The sequence below is a fragment of the Bacillus rossius genome, chromosome 7 (genome assembly GCF_032445375.1).
Source record: "Bacillus rossius redtenbacheri isolate Brsri chromosome 7, Brsri_v3, whole genome shotgun sequence".
In the NCBI taxonomy this organism is placed as follows: Eukaryota; Metazoa; Arthropoda; class Insecta; order Phasmatodea; family Bacillidae; genus Bacillus; species Bacillus rossius.
In genome coordinates this window covers 5,951,009-5,975,848 of record NC_086335.1, presented here as the reverse complement: position 1 = coordinate 5,975,848, position 24,840 = coordinate 5,951,009, and the positions used below count along the sequence as shown (strand labels likewise).

The window sequence follows — 24,840 nt, the reverse complement described above, 5'->3', positions numbered from 1 at the left end:
CTGTCCTATCACATAAGGTCGATGTTCCATTACCTACCAGAGCTGTAATGGTCCTTATCACCACATTAAGTTTTTTTTAGGGTTGTGCGAATGTTCGGTATACCGATACCGAAATCGAAATTTTGCTACTTTCATTTTCGATTTCGGTAAGAATTTCATCTGTCGAAGTTCGTTTTTAGCGAAATATTTCGAGCCAAACGAAAGTTCAATAGCTTACCGAAGTTCCGTTTGTTCTAGTTGAAAAAGAACTCGTAATTTAATAAAAATGTACAGTAGAATACCGGTACAATAACGTACCTTATTATAAAGTATATTTCACTTAACGAATTTTTTTTAAGTCCCCGCCAAAAATCGTATCTTCGCCATGCAAAACGGTTTCAGTTTAAAGTATCATATTTTCACTATAACGTAAAAATTCTACTAGTAGCGTGGCATTACTACACCAAAATTTACTTAAACTGGTAAATAAATTTCCAGCTAAATGATTAATGTAGTAGAACAAAGATACACAAATACCACCGCAACGTATTTTCTAACCTCTAAATTCTCAAAACAAAGTTAACAAACAGTTGCGCGCACAACCATAGATTATACCGTACGTAGTATGCGACGTGAGCAACACAACACCATTCGATACATCGAAAGACGGAAGTTTGAGAGAAGTATTAATTAGTTAGACAAAAGTGTTACGCTACGCTAAAAATACTGTTTGATGTCTGTGCCGGGATTGTTTATTGTTATTGTTGAGTTTATTTTCAGGTTACGTTATTTAGACACCGCATTGTATTTGTGCTACAATATGAATGATCCTGGAGATAAAAAGAAACGAAAGCAATTCACGCTTAAGGAAAAAGTGGATATACTCAGAGAACTAGACAAGGGGAAAAAAGCAAGTCGCAGTTGCTAATACATATGGCATTGCGGCTCTCCTGTAGCAATTTTTTATATATTTTTTTCTTTTTGTAAAGATATGTATGCATGTTTCAGTACTAAGTACAAAAACTTGAGGTACCTGTAAGTACTTAGCACTGAGATTCTACTGTAATGTCTTTATATGATTTGCTTGTTATTACTAATAATGTAATAACATATGCAAATCATATAAAGACATTAATTAGAAAAAAGATTTCCATTAAGATTAATTTACGTGGTGATGAAAAAAACTCACATTAATGAAAATACGGTAAAATCATAATTTGAACAAACATGGCAGATAAAGTAAACAAAATTCAACCGTGATTACAGTAGGCCTAGGTATCAAAACAAAATCATGCAATATTTGAAAAATTACCTGATTCATTTGCTTTCAAACAGTAGTGTAGGTACTATATTCGTAAAACATACATTCCAGAACTGTTAGTACAGTATTTAGTATTTACCGTATACACATAAACAAAGAACGTACCTACTTTTATTCGCGCACAGCCAAACAAAAACATTGTCGTCTGCTTTATTTAAATTTTACATACTCTGACTGGCATATAAAATCCTCATAATATACAGCCAATTAGACAAAAAGGTCAACAAGTCACTGCGTGTAATGACCACTTGGCAGCAACCATTTGTTATGTTTTGTTTTGACCATGTCCCTTGCCTGGTCTACAGCTTCCTGAGCTAGCCATGTGTGACAGTGGTGCAAGATGGCGGCCGTTCCGCAGTATTCACGTATTTTTTCATCAGTACCATGCACATGATAAATATATTATCATAGACTGCGACATTACGACTGTAAAGGAAATAGTCTGTGCGCTGAAAGATCTGGATTGATTCTTGAAATTTACGAGTGACATGGGGCTGTGTTGTGTGGTCTAGGGCGGATGTTGATTATATTAAATAATAATATTTATATATATATATCAAAAGGTACCAAAATGATTTATGTAATAGAATTTATTACTGAAGAGCAAATTTTGGGGCACTTTTTTCTTTGTTAATTAAAAAATTTCGCTTTAACTTTCGTTAAGAATATATTTATCTCATAGAAAAATTCATTTTCGTTTCACTTTCGCGAAACTTGATAAATTTTCTTTCACTTTCATTTCGTGTGGAAAAAGTCACTTTCGCACATCCCTAGTTTTTTTTTAAAAAATACTTTGGGAGCGCTGTGATTCGAACCATCGCAGCTCTGGCCCATACGTTGGAAAACATATGCCTTTAACTGCACAGCCATCGAGACATTTACCCGAACAGAATTAAATACGGTATGTAAAAAATAACACACATATTCAGACTTGTAATTTTTTTTACTTTGAAGGAATAATAGCATCGCTTCAGAAGACAGAACCACCATTTAGTTTTCAGTACTTGCTACCAGGAGCGCTAGTTAACACACATGGTGTCTGCTAGAGAGTGCTGCCGCCATCTTGTTTTCAATACCTGTTACTAGGAGCACTAGTGTCATGTAGTACACATGCCATCTGCTAGAGTGCACTACAATCATGTTAGTTTAATTTTTGTCCACGAGAGTGCAGTATTAATTTATTATTACTGAGGTGCCCAACATCTTGAACTTTGGGAGATATCTAGGAAAATGGTAATTATATTTAGCTAGAAATTCGGGAAAAATTACAAAATTTATTAAAAAAATCTGCAATAAATATACTGATAGAATTGATTAGTTCCAGTCCTTGATGCAATACTTGATCAATGGAATTATTTTTAATTTTATGTAAAAATTAACAATTTCCACAAATATAGACGAAAATCCTAAAAGAAGCTTAAATTCCTCTACTACCAGCCTCTAGCGTGCTGAATTGTGCCTACTTCATACATCACGACAAACCCCTACTCCAGGATCATATGCTTGATGTACATATCACTACACACTCCTCCTTCGTAATTATTTCACATGTATTAAACACCATGTGGTTTTAGCAATGGAATGGAAAAAAAAATATTATTACATTTTTAATTATAAATCTTCTATTGTTTACTGTTAGAACAAATAAAATTGTTTTTTCACAGTTGGATGCCTTGGCACCCGTTAAGTTTCATTACTGTGATACAGTAAAGATTAACGCCTATATGCTCTTTAAGGGTTCTTTTTTTATCTTAAATGTCTGCCTATTGAATAATTAAATAATATAATTAAAGACCAACCTTTTTTAACATGAGAAAATTTCAAACTGAAACCCCTTAATAAACAGTTTTATTTTGCAGTTTTTTTTATTGGTTATGGAGTCAGCTAGTGTTAACATTGAAATTATTTAATGTATTTAATAATTTCGGTTTCTCTAGCCTACCTCTCTCAGTTTTAAGAATTGTGTCAAGAAGCTTGTGTCTGAAATTCAAGGTAAAAGCATCAAAAGTATGTTAAATACTATTGTGACTAGACCTTGTAATAAAGTGTAAAAAAATTCAATGTACGTTTTATATTTGTGTGTAATGTTTGCTACTACGGTGACAATACACTTTGACATGCACAAAATCACACTTAATATAAAAAACTTAACTTAAACTAATTTATTTTATACTACAGATGGAATTTGTTATTACTCTCAACTTCAAGCATCTAACAATTCTTTCACTTGAGTGAATTATCTTTACTATCAAATATTAATTATTTGGATGTTATTTATTTTAACTAACTTCAGTCTGGTAGAGCTTGGACTACTGGGTACGAAACTTGCAGTACCAGTCAACCAAAATAGCTATACGTTATTCCAATATCAAATTCCATCTATACTAGCTAATACTATCTTGCTCGGGATCGCGATTCCGGGATTTGATTTGTAAATCTAAAGTTCTGGGAAAAATGTTCGTCTTTCTTAAATTGTAATTCGCTCGGGTACTTCTATATTCAGCGAGTCTTCGGGTGATGGGGTAAGGGACCAAACCTTGCTGCAGGATACCCACGAGACGTGTAGGTTCTCGGAGACTCCTTGGTTCGACTCATCCAGGACTGCAATATTGGTGTTGCTCCTCCGTCATCTAGCGTGCGGCAGGAATACGCGCTGTCACGACTCCCTCCTTCAGATTATGGGCGGCGACTGGGCTGGACTGCGCGACGGTCATCCTTCCCGGGCTCGAACTGCGACTTTTCAATCTTCAACAGGATTCTTCTTTCTTCGGAATTATAAACAGCATTTAATCTTCGTAGTTTTCAAAGCAAATTAGTCATTCGGCTATCTCTTGGACACAGATTTTTTGTTGATTCTCTTCTTAAGTAAGTAATTAAAATTTTGATGTCTGAGTATTATCTTCGTCGATTAAAATTATTATTTTCTTCAAACTCAGTTAATATTGGCGTTAATAACCATTTCCAATCTTCTATAAAATATTCAATTATAAATCAATGTCAAAATGTTGCGTTCTAGCTGTTGTCTTAATCAAGGCTCAATTCATTCTAAAAGAATATTTTCCCCGTCACTAGTAAACGATTTTCTTTAGTTTGTTGTTAAAACAAAAACTAGTAAAATTACTAACCATTACTGACGTGTTCATCTTTAAATTAATAGTTGTTTCAAAAAATACTGCTATGCTAGCCTTGACAATATTTTAAAATAAAAATAACACAGAATAATACATAGACAAAACGATAACCAAAGAAATTCACAATCTGAATTAATCATAGATTACAAATGTAAACATACAGAATAAAATGTAACTAAACAAAATAAATATTAAAAGAAATTAAATATTTACTTTCTATAAAGTGTAAATATTGCCTTTATATGGGGAAGGGTCAAAATTCATCCGAATTTCAATAACGACCTTGAAATAGAACTAACTCTTCCTTGGAAATGTAAACAGTCATAGAATCAATACTAGATTTTGATCTGTAATCACTCAGATTCTTATGATTGTAGTTCGCTGGTGTTTATTGATTCTTTAGACCTGACTATTTGTAAAATAAGTCTCGAGTTAAGTCCTAGTATCCCTACTTTGAATTGATAGATCCTAAAAAAGTCAGAAAAAATAGTCATCAATGTTTTACAGTGAAACGTCCTGTGTAGTGGATGAAAACTGAAATAAAGACACAGTGTGATGAAGCAGCTGACCCAGAGGTCGATCTTGGTGAAGGAGGAGTAGTCGCTGAGAGCCACGCCCTCCCGCACCGCTGCGTACTCCTCGCTGACGCAGTCGAACCACGGGGGCTTGCTGAACGTGTTGGTGTACGCCACCCGGTACGGCACCAGCTCACCTGCGGCACGGTTGCACAGCAGCCGTCATCACCGAGCCCGCCCCGCGCAAACACCTGTTACACCTGTTACACTTGGGTGATTCTGAATGCTGCATCACCGATCGGGACCAACACAGGGGTGACACTGACACAATAGTAAATATTTGTTTCCTGAACAATTATTATCTATGAATGTCTTATCTACGAAAAATGAATACTGTTGTGTTGAATATCTGATTAAGGCAGTAGCAAAAAAAAATTATGGATAGTTATTTATTCAAAGCACAACAACCAGTTTAAGCTAGGAACTATAATTTTGATTGCTTATGTTACGTGTTATATAAATAATCAAAAAGGTTCCAGAACAAGGTAAGTGGAATGATAGGTGGGTAAGTGTATGGGTGGGTAGGTGGATAGGAAAGTGGGTGGATGGGTAAATGGATGGGTAGGTGGCTGGATTGGTACGTGTGTGGAAGAATAAGTAGGTGATTATATATGTAGGTATATTGGTAGGTGGGTGGATGAGTAGGTGGATAAGTAGCTGGATGGATGGGTAGGTGAACAGGAGAGTGGGTGGATGGATACGTAAGTAGATGGATAGATGGGAAGGAGGAAGGATGGTTAAAAGGAAGAGAAAGTGGGTGGATGGATAGGTGGTTAATGGGTAGGTAGTTGGATGAGTTGGTTGGATTGTTAGGTATGTGGATAGGTAGATGGATGTGTAGGTAGGTGGGTAGGTGAGAGGATGGGTAAGTGGATGGATAGGTAAGTGGGAAACAAAGTGTGTGAAGTTGCATGGGTAGGTGGGTGTGTAGGTAGGTGGATAGGTTAGGTGGACAGGAAGGTGGGTGGATGGATATGTAAGTAGATGGATCGATGAGTAGATGGGTATATGGAAGGGAAGGTGGATGGATGGGAAGTTAAGGGTGTTTGGGTAGGTAGGAGGATGGGTAGGTGGGCAGATGAGTAGGTGAATAGTTAAGTAGTTGAATGGGTAGGTAGGTGAATTGGTAGGTGAGTGGGTGGGTAGGTGAGAGTGAAGGTAGGTGAGTGGATGGGTAGGTGAGTGTTTGGGTAGGTGAATGAGTAAATACATGGATGAGTAGGCGGATATGTAGGTAGGTAAATGGGTAAGTAGATGGTTATATGGGTGGTAAGTGGTTGGTTGAGTGATGAATGGATAAGTGGGTGAATAAGTAGGTGGATGGGTAGGTGGGTGAATGGATAGGTGGGTGAATCGGTACTTAGTTGAGAAGGTAGGTGGATAAGTACTTGGATGAAAAGGTGGGTGGATGGGAAGATATTTAAACGTGTAACTGAAAGGATGAGTAGGTAGATGGAAAATTGGGTTATGGATGGGTAGGTGTGTTGATTTTTAGGTGTGTCATAGTTTTTCTGTATACATTATTTCTAGTGATACTATTTGAATATCAAATTTAATACAGAAAATGACATGACCTGATTTAAGTTTAAATGAAAATATCTATAACTATTGGTGTTTGCTGTTAGACATTTCAAGTATAATTCTTAAACCAGAAGGCTTGTGAGGAATTCTCATACAGTTTGATTGACTGAATAATAGGGGCATTTTGATTTAAATATATATATAGTAGATTCCTTTTCCATACTATCATTGTTTTAATACATATCAATAATAAAAAATTATATTTTGTAAAGTCATTTGTTCTATGTGTTCTACATAACATTTCTGATTATTTAGCAAGACACAATTTAGTACGGTCTAGATACTCTAATTTTAGTTCTTGTTCTTTCTGACACTCATGATAACAAAGTAATGTTTTAATCACAATATATGGATATACTATTGGGTTTTACTGCACTAAATAATTGGTTTGAATGATTATAATTTATTTTTTAATTAAGGACTGCTACACATATAAAATGAGTAAGAAAAAAATTAAAATACATAGAAGAATTATATCTAAATTATTCAGAGCTCATATACATATATATATATACACATATATATAAAAGAGATTTCCACCTATGTACTGACTCATCACGATATCTCTGGAACCATAAGGCCTAGAGACTTGAAATTTGGTAGGAATATTCATATAGCTCTTATAGGTATAAAACTTGGCCAGAATATTCTATTTGGCATGCATAAAATTTACCAAGAACGAATTTTATGAAATTCCACCCACAAAGAGCAGTGCGGCGAATGTCAAAAAAATTGCAACTTTTAATCTATAGCTCCTACAGGTTTGAAATTTGGCGAAATTATTATTTTTGTTACCTTGAGTTCAAATGAGAATGAATTTTACGAAATTCCACCCACGAAAAGGGATTGTGGGGGCGTTATAATGAAAGTAAAAAAATTATTAATTATAGTTCGGGTTATAATGAATAATAACATTAATATGTAGGATACTATACAGGTTCAAAATTTAGATTGCTGATGTTGACAGAAATATTCTTTTTTTAAAGGAATTGAATAAGTGTTGTAAAAAACATAACCACAATTCTTTGTTTTAAAAATTCACCAGAAAATTCTGAAAAATTACATTTAGTTCGTGAGTTCTGCCGTCACAGGTTTTCATTTCAAAAATTCCGCATTAGATATGTCAGTGTTTTAACAGGGGTTAGCATATATTTGGTGCATTCAAAACAGTCACATGTCTTCATAACACAACATTAAAATTCATCAAATTCCAAATTGAATATTTCAGTATTTTATCAGTGGTTATCATATCTTTGGTTCATTCATAGCCGTAACATATTTTCATAGCATAACATATGTAATGGAGGGACTCTGGAACCAGGACGGCACTCACCTGCTCCGGAGGGACTCTGGAACAAGGACGGCACTCACCTGCTCCGTAGGGACTCTGGAACCAGGACGGCACTCACCTGCTCCGGAGGGACTCTGGAACCAGGACGGCACTCACCTGCACCGGAGGGACTCTGGAACCAGGACGGCACTCACCTGCTCCGGAGGGACTCTGGAACCAGGACGGCACTCACCTGCTCCGGAGGGACTCTGGAACCAGGACGGGACTCACCACTCCGGAGGGACTCTGGAACCAGGACGGACCTCACCTGCTCCGGAGGGACTCTGGAACCAGGACGGCACTCACCTGCTCCGGAGGGACTCTGGAACCAGGACGGCACTCACCTGCTCCGGAGGGAATCTGGAACCAGGACGGGACTCACCTGCTCCGGAGGGACTCTGGAACCAGGACGGCACTCACCTGCTCCGGAGGGAATCTGGAACCAGGACGGGACTCACCTGCTCCGGAGGGACTCTGGAACCAGGACGGCACTCACCTGCTCCGTAGGGACTCTGGAACCAGGACGGCACTCACCTGCTCCGGAGGGAATCTGGAACCAGGACGGGACTCACCTGCTCCGGAGGGACTCTGGAACCAGGACGGCACTCACCTGCTCCGTAGGGACTCTGGAACCAGGACGGCACTCACCTGCTCCGGAGGGACTCTGGAACCAGGACGTCACTCACATGCTCCGGAGGGACTCTGGAACCAGGACGGCACTCACCTGCTCCGGAGGGAATCTGGAACCAGGACGGGACACACCTGCTCCGGAGGGACTCTGGAACCAGGACGGCACTCACCTGCTCCGGAGGGACTCTGGAACCAGGACGGCACTCACCTGCTCCGGAGGGAATCTGGAACCAGGACGGGACTCACCTGCTCCGGAGGGACTCTGGAACCAGGACGGCACTCACCTGCTCCGTAGGGACTCTGGAACCAGGACGGCACTCACCTGCTCCGGAGGGAATCTGGAACCAGGACGGGACTCACCTGCTCCGGAGGGACTCTGGAACCAGGACGGCACTCACCTGCTCCGTAGGGACTCTGGAACCAGGACGGCACTCACCTGCTCCGTAGGGACTCTGGAACCAGGACGGCACTCACCTGCTCCGGAGGGACTCTGGATGCAGGACGGCACTCACCTGCTCCGTAGGGACTCTGGAACCAGGACGGCACTCACCTGCTCCGGAGGGACTCTGGAACCAGGACGGGACTCACCTGCTCCGGAGGGACTCTGGAACCAGGACGGCACTCACCTGCTCCGTAGGGACTCTGGAACCAGGACGGCACTCACCTGCTCCGGAGGGACTCTGGAACCAGGACGGCACTCACCTGCTCCGTAGGGACTCTGGAACCAGGACGGCACTCACCTGCTGCGGAGGGACTCTGGAACCAGGATAGGACTCACCTGCTCCGGAGGGACAATTGAAACAGGACAGCACTCACCTGCTCCGTAGGGACTCTGGAACCATCACGGCACTCACCTGCTCCGGAGGGACTCTAGAACCAGGACGGCACTCACCTGCTCCGTAGGGACTATGGAACCAGGACGGCACTCACCTGCTCCGGAGGGACTCTGGAACCAGGACGGCACTCACCTGCTCCGTAGGGACTCCGGAACCAGGACGGCACTCACCTGCTCCGGAGGGACTCTGGAACCAGGACGGCACTCACCTGCTCCGTAGGGACTCTGGAACAAGGACGGGACTCACCTGCTCCGGAGGGACTCTGGAACCAGGACGAAACTCACCTACTCCGGAGGGACTCTGGAACCAGGACGAAACTCACCTACTCCGGAGGGACTCAGGAACCAGGACGGCACTCACCTGCTCCGGACAGTCTCTGGAACCAGGACGGGACTCACGTGCTCCGGAGGGACTCTGGAACCAGGACGGCACTCACCTGCTCCGGAGGGACTCTGGAACCAGGACGGCACTCACCTGCTCCGGAGGAACTCTGGAACCAGGACGGGACTCACGTGCTCCGGAGGGACTCTGGAACCAGGACGGGACTCACCTACTCCGGACAGTCTCTGGTACCAGGACGGGACTCACCTGCTCCGGAGGGACTCTGGAACCAGGAAGGGACTCACCTACTCCGGACGGACTCTGGAACCAGGACAGGACTCACCTGCTCCTGAGGGACTCTGGAACGAGGACGGGACTCACCTGCTCCGGAGGGACTCTGGAACGAGGACGGGACTCACCTGCTCCTGAGGGACTCTGGAACGAGGACGGGACTCACCTGCTCCGGAGGGACTCTGGAACCAGGACGGGACTCACCTGCTGCGGAGGGACTCTGGAACCAGGACGGGACTCACCTGCTCCGGAGGGACTCTGGAACGAGGAAGGGACTCACCTGCTCCGGAGAGACTCTGGAACCAGGACGGGACTCACCTGCTCCGGAGGGAATCTGGAACCAGGACGGGACTCACCTACTCCGGAGGGACTCTGGAACCAGGACGGGACTCACCTGCTCCGGAGGGACTCTGGAACGAGGACGGGACTCACCTGCTCCGGAGGGTCTCTGCAACCAGGACGGGACTCACCTGCTCCGGAGGGACTCTGGAACCAGGACGGCACTCACCTGCTCCGTAGGGACTATGGAACCAGGACGTGACTCACCTGCTCCGGAGGGACTCTGGAACCAGGACGGGACTCACCTGCTCCGGAGGGACTCTGGAACCAGGACGGGACTCACCTGCTCCGGAGGGACTCTGGAACCAGGACGGGACTCAACTGCTCCGGAGGGACTCTGGAACCAGGTCGGGACTCACCTGCTCCGGAGGGACTCTCGAACCAGGACGAGACTCACCTGCTCCGGAGGGACTCTGGAACGAGGACGGGACTCACCTGCTCCGGAGGGACTCTGCAACCAGGACGGGACTCACCTGCTCCGGAGGGACTCTCGAACCAGGACGGGACTCACCTGCTCCGGAGGGACTCTGGAACGAGGACGGGACTCACCTGCTCCGGAGGGACTCTGGAACGAGGACGGGACTCACCTGCTCCGGAGGGACTCTCGAACCAGGACGGGACTCACCTGCTCCGGAGGGACTCTGGAACGAGGACGGGACTCACCTGCTCCGGAGGGACTCTGGAACGAGGACGGGACTCACCTGCTCCGGAGGGACTCTGGAACGAGGACGGGACTCACCTGCTCCGGAGGGACTCTCGAACCAGGACGGGACTCACCTGCTCCGGAGGGACTCTGGAACGAGGACGGGACTCACCTGCTCCGGAGGGACTCTGCAACCAGGACGGGACTCACCTGCTCCGGAGGGACTCTGGAACGAGGACGGGACTCACCTGCTCCGGAGGGACTCTGGAACGAAGACGGGACTCACCTGCTCCGGAGGGACTCTCGAACCAGGACGGGACTCACCTGCTCCGGAGGGACTCTGGAACGAGGACGGGACTCACCTGCTCCGGAGGGACTCTGGAACGAGGACGGGACTCACCTGCTCCGGAGGGACTCTGCAACCAGGACGGGACTCACCTGCTCCGGAGGGACTCTGGAACGAGGACGGGACTCACCTGCTCCGGAGGGACTCTGGAACGAGGACGGGACTCACCTGCTCCGGAGGGACTCTGGAACCAGGACGGGACTCACCTGCTCCGGAGGGACTCTGGAACCAGGACGGGACTCACCTGCTCCGGAGGGACTCTGGAACCAGGACGGGACTCAACTGCTCCGGAGGGACTCTGGAACCAGGTCGGGACTCACCTGCTCCGGAGGGACTCTGGAACCAGGACGGGACTCAACTGCTCCGGAGGGACTCTGGAACCAGGTCGGGACTCACCTGCTCCGGAGGGACTCTCGAACCAGGACGGGACTCACCTGCTCCGGAGGGACTCTGGAACGAGGACGGGACTCACCTGCTCCGGAGGGACTCTGCAACCAGGACGGGACTCACCTGCTCCGGAGGGACTCTGGAACGAGGACGGGACTCACCTGCTCCTGAGGGACTCTGGAACCAGGACGGCACTCACCTGCTCCGGAGGGACTCTGGAACCAGGACGGGACTCACCTGCTCCGTAGGGACTATGGAACCAGGACGGCACTCACCTGCTCCGTAGGGACTATGGAACCAGGACGTAACTCACCTGCTCCGGAGGGACTCTGCAACCAGGACGGGACTCACCTGCTCCGGAGGGACTCTGGAACGAGGACGGGACTCACCTGCTCCTGAGGGACTCTGGAACGAGGACGGGACTCACCTGCTCCTGAGGGACTCTGCAACCAGGACGGGACTCACCTGCTCCGGAGGGACTCTGCAACCAGGACGGGACTCACCTGCTGCGGAGGGACTCTGGAACCAGGACGGGACTCACCTGCTCCGGAGGGACTCTGGAACCAGGACGGGACTCACCTGCTCCTGAGGGACTCTGGAACGAGGACGGGACTCACCTGCTCCTGAGGGACTCTGGAACCAGGACGGGACTCACCTGCTCCGTAGGGACTCTGGAACCAGGACGGCACTCACCTGCTCCGGAGGGACTCTGGAACCAGGACGGGACTCACCTGCTCCGTAGGGACTATGGAACCAGGACGGCACTCACCTGCTCCGTAGGGACTATGGAACCAGGACGTAACTCACCTGCTCCGGAGGGACTCTGCAACCAGGACGGGACTCACCTGCTCCGGAGGGACTCTGGAACCAGGACGTAACTCACCTGCTCCGGAGGGACTCTGGAACCAGGACGGGACTCACCTGCTCCGGAGGGACTCTGGAACCAGGACGGGACTCACCTGCTAAGGAGGGACTCTGGAACCAGGACGGGACTCAACTGCTCCGGAGGGACTCTGGAACCAGGTCGGGACTCACCTGCTCCGGAGGGACTCTCGAACCAGGACGGGACTCACCTGCTCCGGAGGGACTCTGGAACGAGGACGGGACTCACCTGCTCCGGAGGGACTCTGGAACGAGGACGGGACTCACCTGCTCCGGAGGTACTCTCGAACCAGGACGGGACTCACCTGCTCCGGAGGGACTCTGGAACCAGGACGGGACTCACCTGCTCCGGAGGGACTCTGGAACCAGGACGGGACTCACCTGCTCCGGAGGGACTCTAGAACGAGGACGGGACTCACCTGCTCCGGAGGGACTCTGGAACGAGGACGGGACTCACCTGCTCCGGAGGGACTCTGGAACGAGGACGGGACTCACCTGCTCCGGAGGGACTCTCGAACCAGGACGGAACTTACCTGCTCCGGAGGGACTCTGGAACCAGGACGGGACTCACCTGCTCCGGAGGGACTCTGGAACCAGGACGGGACTCACCTGCTCCGGAGGGACTATGGAACCAGGACGTAACTCACCTGCTCCGGAGGGACTCTGCAACCAGGACGGGACTCACCTGCTCCGGAGGGACTCTGCAACCAGGACGGGACTCACCTGCTCCGGAGGGACTCTGGAACGAGGACGGGACTCACCTGCTCCTGAGGGACTCTGGAACCAGGACGGGACTCACCTGCTCCGGAGGGACTCTGCAACCAGGACGTAACTCACCTGCTCCGGAGGGACTCTGGAACAAGGACGGGACTCACCTGCTCCGGAGGGACTATGGAACCAGGACGTAACTCACCTGCTCCGGAGGGACTCTGCAACCAGGACGGGACTCACCTGCTCCGGAGGGACTCTGGAACCAGGACGTAACTCACCTGCTCCGGAGGGACTCTGGAACCAGGACGGGACTCACCTGCTCCGGAGGGACTCTGGAACCAGGACGGGACTCACCTGCTCCGGAGGGACTCTCGAACCAGGACGGGACTCACCTGCTCCGGAGGGACTCTGGAACGAGGACGGGACTCACCTGCTCCGGAGGGACTCTGGAACGAGGACGGGACTCACCTGCTCCGGAGGGACTCTGCAACCAGGACGGGACTCACCTGCTCCGGAGGGACTCTGGAACGAGGACGGGACTCACCTGCTCCTGAGGGACTCTGGAACCAGGACGGCACTCACCTGCTCCGGAGGGACTCTGGAACCAGGACGGGACTCACCTGCTCCGTAGGGACTATGGAACCAGGACGGCACTCACCTGCTCCGTAGGGACTATGGAACCAGGACGTAACTCACCTGCTCCGGAGGGACTCTGCAACCAGGACGGGACTCACCTGCTCCGGAGGGACTCTGGAACGAGGACGGGACTCACCTGCTCCTGAGGGACTCTGGAACGAGGACGGGACTCACCTGCTCCTGAGGGACTCTGCAACCAGGACGGGACTCACCTGCTCCGGAGGGACTCTGCAACCAGGACGGGACTCACCTGCTGCGGAGGGACTCTGGAACCAGGACGGGACTCACCTGCTCCGGAGGGACTCTGGAACCAGGACGGGACTCACCTGCTCCTGAGGGACTCTGGAACGAGGACGGGACTCACCTGCTCCTGAGGGACTCTGGAACGAGGACGGGACTCACCTGCTCCGGAGGGACTCTGGAACCAGGACGGGACTCACCTGCTCCTGAGGGACTCTGGAACGAGGACGGGACTCACCTGCTCCGGAGGGACTCCGGAACCAGGACGGGACCTACCTGCTCCGGAGGGACTCCGGAACGAGGACGGGACTCACCTGCTCCTGAGGGACTCTGCAACCAGGACGGGACTCACCTGCTCCGGAGGGACTCTGCACCCAGGACGGGACTCACCTGCTCCGGAGGGACTCTGGAACGAGGACGGGAATCACCTGCTCCTGAGGGACTCTTAAACGAGGACGGGACTCACCTGCTCCGGAGGGACTCTGGAACCAGGACGGGACTCACCTGCTCCTGAGGGACTCTGGAACCAGGACGGGACTCACCTGCTCCGGAGGGACTCTGCACCCAGGACGGGACTCACCTGCTCCGGAGGGACTCTGGAACGAGGACGGGACTCACCTGCTCCTGAGGGACTCTGGAACGAGGACGGGACTCACCTGCTCCGGAGGGACTCTGGAACCAGGACGGGACTCACCTGCTCCGGAGGGACTCTGGAACGAGGACGGGACTCACCTGCTCCTGAGGGACTCTGCAACCAGGACGGGACTCACCTGCTCCGGAGGGACTCTGGAACCAGGACGGGACTCACCTGCTCCGGAGGGACTCTGCACCCAGGACGGGACTCAGCTGCTCCGGAGGGACTCTGGAACGAGGACGGAACTCACCTGCTCCTGAGGGACTCTGCACCCAGGACGGGACTCACCTGCTCCGGAGGGACTCTGGAACCAGGACGGGACTCACCTACTCCGGAGGGACTCTGGAACCAGGACGGGATTCACCTGCTCCGGAGGGACTCTGGAACGAGGACGGGACTCACCTGCTCCTGAGGGACTCTGCAACCAGGACGGGACTCACCTGCTCCGGAGGGACTCTGGAACCAGGACGGGACTCACCTGCTCCGGAGGGACTCTGGAACCAGGACGGGACTCACCTGCTGCGGAGAAACTCTGGAACCAGGACGGGACTCACCTGCTCCGGAGGGACTCTGGAACCACGACGGGACTCACCTGCTCGGAGGGACTCTGGAACCACGACGGGACTCACCTGCTCGGAGGGACTCTGGAACCAGGACGGGACTCACCTGCTCCGGAGGGACTCTGGAACCAGGACGGGACTCACAGCTCCGGAGGGACTCTGGAACCAGGACAGGACTCACCTGCTCCGGAGGGACTCTGGAACCAGGACGGGAATCACCTGCTCCGGAGGGACTCTGGAACCAGGACGAGAATCACCTGCTCCGGAGGGACTCTGGAACCACGACGGGACTCACCTGCTCGGAGGGACTCTGGAACCAGGACGGGACTCACCTGCTGCGGAGAAACTCTGGAACCAGGACGGGACTCACCTGCTCCGGAGGGACTCTGGAACCACGACGGGACTCACCTGCTCCGGAGGGACTCTGGAACCAGGACGGGACTCACCTGCTGCGGAGAAACTCTGGAACCAGGACGGGACTCACCTGCTCCGGAGGGACTCTGGAACCACGACGGGACTAACCTGCTCGGAGGGACTCTGGAACCACGACGGGACTCACCTGCTCGGAGGGACTCTGGAACCAGGACGGGACTCACCTGCTCCGGAGGGACTCTGGAACCAGGACGGGACTCACAGCTCCGGAGGGACTCTGGAACCAGGACAGGACTCACCTGCTCCGGAGGGACTCTGGAACCAGGACGGGACTCACAGCTCCGGAGGGACTCTGGAACCAGGACGGGACTTACCTGCTCCGGAGGGACTCTGGAAACAGGATAGGACTCACCTGCTCCGTAGGGACAATTGAACCAGGACGGCACTCACCTGCTCCGGAGGGACTCTGGAACCAGGATAGGACTCACCTGCTCCGGAGGGACTCTGGAACCAGGACGGCACTCACCTGCTCCGGAAGGACTCTGGAACCAGGACGGCACTCACCTGTTCCGGAGGGACTCTGGAACCAGGACGACACTCACCTGCTCCGGAGGGACTCTGGAACCAGGACGGGACTCACATGCTCCGGAGGGACTCTGGAACCAGGACGGCACTCACCTGCTCCGGAGGGACTCTGGAACCAGGACGGGACTCACCTGCTCCGGAGGGACTCTGGAACCAGGACGGCACTCACCTGCTCCGGAGGGACTCTGGAACCAGGACGGGACTCACCTGCTCCGGAAGGACTCTGGAACCAGGACGGCACTCACCTGCTCCGGAGGGACTCTGGAACCAGGACGGCACTCACATGCTCCGGAGGGACTCTGGAACCAGGATAGGACTCACCTGCTCCGGAGGGACTCTGGAACCAGGACGGCACTCACCTGCTCCGGAAGGACTCTGGAACCAGGACGGCACTCACCTGTTCCGGAGGGACTCTGGAACCAGGACGACACTCACCTGCTCCGGAGGGACTCTGGAACCAGGACGGGACTCACATGCTCCGGAGGGACTCTGGAACCAGGACGGCACTCACCTGCTCCGGAGGGACTCTGGAACCAGGACGGGACTCACATGCTCCGGAGGGACTCTGGAACCAGGACGGCACTCACCTGCTCCGGAGGGACTCTGGAACCAGGACGGGACTCACCTGCTCCGGAAGGACTCTGGAACCAGGACGGCACTCACCTGCTCCGGAGGGACTCTGGAACCAGGACGGGACTCACCTGCTCCGGAGGGACTCTGGAACCAGGACGGGACTCACCTGCTCCGGAGGGACTCTGGAACCAGGACGGGACTCACCTGCTCCGGAAGGACTCTGGAACCAGGACGGGACTCACCTGCTCCGGAGGGACTCTGGAACCAGGACGGGACTCACCTGCTCCGGAAGGACTCTGGAACCAGGACGGCACTCACCTGCTCCGGAGGGACTCTGGAACCAGGACGGGACTCACCTGCTCCGGAGGGACTCTGGAACCAGGACGGGACTCACCTGCTCCGGAGGGACTCTGGAACCAGGACGGGACTCAACTGCTCCGGAGGGACTCTGGAACCAGGACGGGACTCACCTGCTCCGGAGGGACTCTGGAACCAGGACGGGACTCACCTGCTCCGGAGGGACTCTGGAACCAGGACGGGACTCACCTGCTCCGGAGGGACTCTGGAACCAGGACGGGACTCAACTGCTCCGGAGGGACTCTGGAACCAGGTCGGGACTCACCTGCTCCGGAGGGACTCTGGAACCAGGACGGGACTCACCTGCTCCGGAGGGACTCTGGAACCAGGTCGGGACACACCTGCTCCGGAGGGACTCTGGAACCAGGACGGGACTCACCTGCTCCGGAGGGACTCTGGAACCAGGACGGGACTCAACTGCTCCGGAGGGACTCTGGAACCAGGTCGGGACTCACCTGCTCCGGAGGGACTCTCGAACCAGGACGGGACTCACCTGCTCCGGAGGGACTCTGGAACCAGGACGGGACTCACCTGCTCCGGAGGGACTCTGGAACCAGGTCGGGACTCACCTGCTCCGGAGGGACTCTCGAACCAGGACGGGACTCACCTGCTCCGGAGGGACTCTGGAACCAGGACGGGACTCAACTGCTCCGGAGGGACTCTGGAACCAGGACGGGACTCACCTGCTCCGGAGGGACTCTGGAACCAGGACGGGACTCACCTGCTCCGGAGGGACCCTGGAACCAGGACGGGACTCACCTGCTCCGGAGGGACCCTGGAACCAGGACGGGACTCACCAGCTACGGAGGGACTCTGGAACCAGGACGGCACTCACCTACTCCGGAGGGACTCTGGAACCAGGACGGGACTCACCTGCTCCGGAGGGACTCTGGAACCAGGACGGGACTCACCTGCTCCGGAGGGACTCTGGAAACAGGATAGGACTCACCTGCTCCGTAGGGACAATAGAACCAGGAAGGCACTCACCTGCTCTGGAGGGACTCTGGAACCAGGATAGGACTCACCTGCTCCGGAGGGACAATTGAAACAGGACGGCACTCACCTGTTCCGGAAGGACTCTGGAACCAGGACGGCACTCACCTGTTCCGGAGGGACTCTGGAACCAGGACGGCACTCACCTGCTCCGGAGGGACTCTGGAACCAGGACGGCACTCACCTGCTCCGGAGGGACTCTGGAACCAGGACGGCACTCACCTGCTCCGTAGGGACTCTGGAACCAGGACAGCACTCACCTGCTCCGTAGGGACTCTGGAACCAGGATGGCACTCACCTGCTCCGGAGGGACTCTGGAACCAGGACGGCACTCACCTGCTCTGGAGGGATTTTGGAACCAGGACGGCACTCACCTGCTCCGGAGGGACTCTGGAACCAGGACGGCACTCACCTGCTCCGGAGGGACTCTGGAAACAGGATAGGACTTACCTGTTCCGTAGGGACAATAGAACCAGGACGGCACTCACCTGCTCTGGAGGGACTCTGGAACCAGGATAGGACTCACCTGCTCCGGAAGGACAATTGAACCATGACGGCACTCACCTGTTCCGGAAGGACTCTGGAACCAGGACGGGACTCACCTGTTCCGGAGGGACTCTGGAACCAGGACGGCACTCACCTGCTCCGTAGGGACTCTGGAACCAGGACGGCACTCACCTGCTCCGTAGGGACTCTGGAACCAGGACGGCACTCACCTGCTCCGGAGGGACTCTGGAACCAGGACGGCACTCACCTGCTCCGGAGGGACTCTGGAACCAGGACGGCACTCACCTGCTCCGGAGGGACTCTGGAACCAGGACGGCACTCACCTGCTCCGGAGGGACTCTGGAACCAGGACAGCACTCACCTGCTCCGGAGGGACTCTGGAACCAGGACGGCACTCACCTGCTCCGGAGGGACTTTGGAACCAGGACGGCACTCACCTGCTCCGGAGGGACTCTGGAACCAGGACGGCACTCACCTGCTCCGTAGGGACTCTGGAACCAGGACGGGACTCACCTGCTCCGGAGGGACTCTGGAACCAGGACGGCACTCACCTGCTCCGGAGGGACTCTGGAACCAGGACGGCACTCACCTGCTCCGGAGGGACTCTGGAACCAGGACGGCACTCACCTGCTCCGGAGGGACTCTGGAGCCAGGACGGCACTCACCTGCTCCGGAGGGACTCTGGAACCAGGACGGCACTCACCTGCTCCGGAGGGACTCTGGATCCAGGACGGCACTCACCTGCTCCGGAGGGACTCTGGAACCAGCACGGCACTCACCTGCTCCGGAGGGACTCTGGAACCAGGACGGCACTCACCTGCTCCGTAGGGACTCTGGAACCAGGACGGCACTCACCTGCTCCGGAGGGACTCTGGAACCAGGACGGCACTCACCTGCTCCGTAGGGACTCTGGAACCAGGACGGCACTCACCTGCTCCGGAGGGACTCTGGAACCAGGACGGCACTCACCTGCTCCGGAGGGACTCTGGAACCAGGACGGCACTCACCTGCTCCGGAGGGACTCTGGAACCAGGACGGCACTCACCTGCTCCGGAGGGACTCTGGAACCAGGACGGCACTCACCTGCTCCGGAGGGACTCTGGAACCAGGACGGCACTCACCTGCTCCGGAGGGACTCTGGAACCAGGACGGCACTCACCTGGTCCGGAGGGACTCTGGAACCAGGACGGACGCTCGTAGCCCATCACCTGGCCGAATACGGCCCCTGCCTCGCGCAGTCTTGGGTAGATGGGCGACATGCGCAGGTTGCGGCCCGTCTGGAACTCGTGGAATGGGTAGATGAGCCCATAGTGCAGCCCTGCACACACAACCCTCTCCTGCACCCTCTCTGCACACTTGTCCTAAAAAGTAGTTCCGAGCACCTAGGCAGAAATAATTTAAAATAGGGGGAAATTGTGCAGCAGAGGAAGTACTATATCATGAAAAAGCATTTAATGGCAATGATAATAAATGAGAACATTAAAAGTTTAAAATTATGTATTTAAAAATATATACTGATAATTAATTGTTACAATAAAAGAATACAGTTTATGAAATTCTAGTAAATAGAGAATAATAGCCAGTACTGCGCCAGGATTCAGGGTGTGGTGGCAGATCCGGATTCCTCCATCTTGTAATAAGACATCACTGCGGCCATTTTGGTTGACCCTGACCTTCAATATTTGCTTAAATTTGCCAAAAATTTGTCCGAAATTGGCTAAAATCTTCCGAAATTTATAGTTTTTTGGAGAAAAAAAATTTTCACCAAAAAATCACAAAAACTTTGGAAAATAAAAAATGTATTTATTTCGAGGCAAAAATTCCTATTTTCAGGGGAAATGCTATATATTTATACCTTGGCATAAGTGGTGGGAGGTCAGTCTGCCAGCTGCTTCCATGAAGGAAAGATCTGTCGCCATTTTTTTTTTAATTTTTGCCCTCATCAGGTTCAAACCGAGGATTCCATGACTAAAGTGCGTTTTTAAAATAATATTTTATTATTATCTGATTATTTTCTTTAATTTTAATTTTTCCCCATTAAAATCAGATAATAATTATATATTTTCAATATGGTGGTCGTGATATCATAATCCAAGATGTCAGAGTGTTTTTGTATTAATTTTTGTTAATTTGTTTATAAATTTAAAATTTTTCTCAATAATATCTGATAATAATTACAAATTTTCAAGATGGTGGCTGTAACAAAAAGTGCATCAATCTAAAATCCAAGATGGTGTCCATAATGAAACGCGCAACGATTATGTCATACACGTCCAAGATGTCAGGCGTAACGAAATGTGCACGTTTCTAGAATCCAAGATGTCGACCATAATGAAATATGCAACAGTGTTTTTAAAATTATATTATATTATAATTTGACAACTTAATTTTTTTATAAATACAAAAAAAATTTCCCGAGTTTCTAGCAAAAAAAATACAGGTTTACAAGATGGCTGACGTAACGAAAATTGCAACAGTTTTGCCTTAAATCAAAATGGAGGTCATGACATCCCAATTGTCAAAGTCATGACCTTGGAGGCTTAGGATAGGCTTTTATGCGGAATTTAAGCCTCATTACGGACTTTTGAAGCCATTAGCATTTTGTGCCCGAAATTAGGAATTTCGACAATTTTTTTAAAATTTGTTATTATAATTTTAAATTCTTTTTGGAAATTTTATTTTTTATTATAATCTGGTTACTAAAGGGGTGATTTACATTTTGTTAGGCTGGTGTACTCTACGTAGTTAAACTTTGTGCCAGTGGACTGAGGCACCTTTTCTCAAGGTTCTATCTGAGCTTTAGCTAGTCTAATGTAGTCGTTATCAGTTGAAATTTCTCCCGCCTACAGGCACGCCCGGGGTCCGTAACTTTAGTTTGCTACATGACTAGATCTGCAGAGAGCAGCTTCTGGCGTGCAAGCTGTAGTTCTTAGAGGACCGCCTAGATCAGCGAGCCTCAGGCACGACTGAGTATCCAGTGGACGCTCGTTCCCAGCCATCTCTGCGCTTTTCTGTTCACCCTCCCCTCTCTCTCCACCCCCCTGGTTTGCAGAATTTTACCCAAGATCATTACCCTGTGGTGAACCCTGCCAAGGCAGTGGCCTACTCCAAGGACGTTCTCCCTTGCCCTACAGAGCCCTCCACGACACCTAGTGATAGAAAAAGTAACTTCAGCCCTGGGTGCCAGCGTGCAGAGCTCACGCTCGTGACACCTGGTGGCGATTCAGCTCACCTCCTCAGTTAGTTCCCCTTTACGCCGCTAGAGAGCAGCTCTGCGGCGCCATATGCCCCTATGCTTTCAAATCGCGACCCGTAGAAGTCGATTGTTTGTTGCTTTCTGTAACCGCCGGTAGAGAGAGCGGCAGTCGCCCTTTGGCGCAAACAACTGAAGACGTGGCTACGACCACTTCGGGCACCTCCGGATATGTTCGGTCCAGAGCCGAACCTTCCCCCTCTTTTTCCCTAGGGCCTACCGCGCGTTTTAATTATGAGCTTTGTCCGCCATCGCGGCACTCAGGATTTTGCCACTGGCTACTAACCGCGCTGCAGGTCGGGCAGAACTTCTCGTCGTCTCTTGTCGCGGCTACGACGAAATCGCCTTCAATTAAGGATGTAGTCAGCTGTCTTGGGGGATGTGATCCCAGTTGAACAGTAGCCAGTCAGTAGTAGTGATTAGAAAAAAGTCATGTTTTAGTTAAATTTTATTAATTTTTTTTTATTTTAATAAATTTTGATTTCTGCCGCGTCATCCACGCATTTATCCGTCCGCGCCATTCTGATGTCGGCGCGATACATCTCCTGAGCCCTGGAGCTACACCCTGTTTGGTGAGTTACTCTGGTATTCTTTTTCTCCCCGAATTCCCGTTTGTTGGCCTTTTCGCGCCGACTGTGTTTGACTGTCTGGAAGCAGGTCTAATTCATTTGGAATTTGACTTGTGTTTCAGACAGGGACGAATTTTCTCCCAGCTTGTTATTCAGGACCTCGAGCTCCGAGTCCCCTTAAGAAGAGAATTTTTCCCGGCCCAACGTCATATTCTGAAGATCCGGGTGATATTAGAAATATATCTCTCCCCTTAAAATGAACTAAATTTATTAAAATACAAACCAGCGAACAGTGACTTAATAACTCAATCCCCGAGAATATGTAAAATAAGCAGAAACGATAAACAATGTAATCAGTGAAAGAATCTAATATGGTGGAGTATTATAATTATTTTGTTCTGTGATGATGTGTAATTAATATAATATAAATTGTTTTTATATAATTTCGGGCCGGCCCTCCTTTTTGTTACTTATTGTGAATTCGAAAACAAAGCCAAAACAAAACCTATTTAAATAAACCAGGGAAACCTATAGACCAAGCTACTTATGTAGTGTTTATTTATTTATCATATACTTTAATCTATTTAAATGATCCACTAGCTCCCAAGTTGACTGTGTGCAGGGAGTATAAATTTGTCTTGTTCACCACCTCGTGCCCCCTCTGGTAAATAACTTTAATTTTCTTAATATTTTTGAACCCAGCAGTTTCCAAGGTTTTATTTATTAATTTAAAATAATCTAATATTGAGGCACGAGGGGCATTACAATTTTTAAGGACTAAAACGGAAAATTTTCCCTGAAAACAGGAAATATTCCCTCGAAATAGATAAATGTTTTGAGATTTATTTGGTGGATTTTTTTCCCAAGAAACTGGAAATTTTGCAAATGAAAACAATGATGTTATAATGGGTGACATTATATCTTCCTTGGAATTAGTAGTGGGAGGTCGGTCTACCGGTGGCTTCCGTGAAGTAAGGATCTATCCTCATTTTTAATAGAATAACCTCGCCGGGTTCGTTCCGAGGACTCCGTGATATGTTTTTATTACAATTTTACTATATAAAGTTTTTATAAGTTTTAAAAATTTTCCAATTTTTTCTGATTATGATTATGGATTTTCAAGATGGTGGTCGTGATGTCATAATCCAAGACTGCGGACGTGACGTCATCCAATATGGCGACCGAGGTGAAAGCTCTCATCCCGAGGCTTTTAAGTGGAGGCTTGTAGATGAGGAATTTAAGGCTCTTTGAAGACATTTTAAGCCTCTGACATTTTTTTTTAGATGAAATGGGAAATTTTTTATCAAAACGGGAATTTCGTTCTTAAGACTGGAAAATTTTAATTTTACAGATTTTTTGAAATTTTTGGCGAAAATTATTTTCTTAAAAATTGAAATTTTGACTAATATTTGGCAAATTTTGAAGGTCATAGTGCCAACGAAGAGGGTAGCTGCAGTTGACGTCAGTATTACAGTATTTTCTAGCTTTGCTAAGATATGGAAATACTATTTTATTGTGTTTCATTGCCATTTTATTGAAATATTATAAGTGTTAATTTGGAAACAGGAACTCACAGATGAAACAAAACTATCAATACAGTTCAAGTATTTTATAGAAAAATTCATGGGTGATTGATGGTGCAGTAATAACCAGGAGAATACAGGAAAACAGACAGAAGTCTTGCCGGGAATAACCATGAGAACACACAAAAAAAACAGAAGTCTTGCAAAATCATGTTTTGTCAATATTACTGTTAGAATATTTATATACTATGCATATGCATGAAACTTATAAAGATATGCTAAGCATACATAAATATGTTATAAATATGCATATGCATAAAGTGTATAGATATGCAAAGCATTCATACATAATTATGTTAAAAAATTGACAATGCATATTTTAGAGCACTAGACATATATGTATATATACACACACACACACACGCACACAATCACACGTATAAAAGTTTTATTCCAGAGAAAGATGATGCAAGACAATTAAAGTTTAAAATGGGAACCTATGTAGCAAAATAAATATACCTGCCGAGTTTCCAGCCTGTTATAAAGGCAAATTTACCTACCCTTTATAGAAAGTAAATATTTAATTTCCTTTAATATTTATTTTGTTTAATTACGTTTTATTCCGCATGTTTATATTTGTAATCTATGGTTAATTCAGACTGTAAATTTCTTTGGTTATCGTTTTGTCTATGTATTACTCTATGTTAATTTTTATTTTAAATTATTGTCAAGGCT

General features: G+C 49.4%; 1 protein-coding gene across 2 annotated transcripts in view; it reads right to left on the bottom strand.

Moving 5' to 3' along the window:
- The window catches only part of LOC134533654 (pyruvate dehydrogenase phosphatase regulatory subunit, mitochondrial), a 194,173-nt gene that overhangs the window by 39,883 nt on the left and 129,450 nt on the right, over positions 1-24,840 (bottom strand). For both annotated transcript variants that reach the window (XM_063371192.1, XM_063371193.1), the window contains exons 8-9: positions 19,920-20,078; positions 5,001-5,143 (exon numbers count right to left, since the gene is read on the bottom strand). In XM_063371192.1, coding sequence (XP_063227262.1) covers positions 5,001-5,143; positions 19,920-20,078 — 302 coding nt within the window. The remainder of the gene's footprint in view (positions 1-5,000; positions 5,144-19,919; positions 20,079-24,840) is intronic.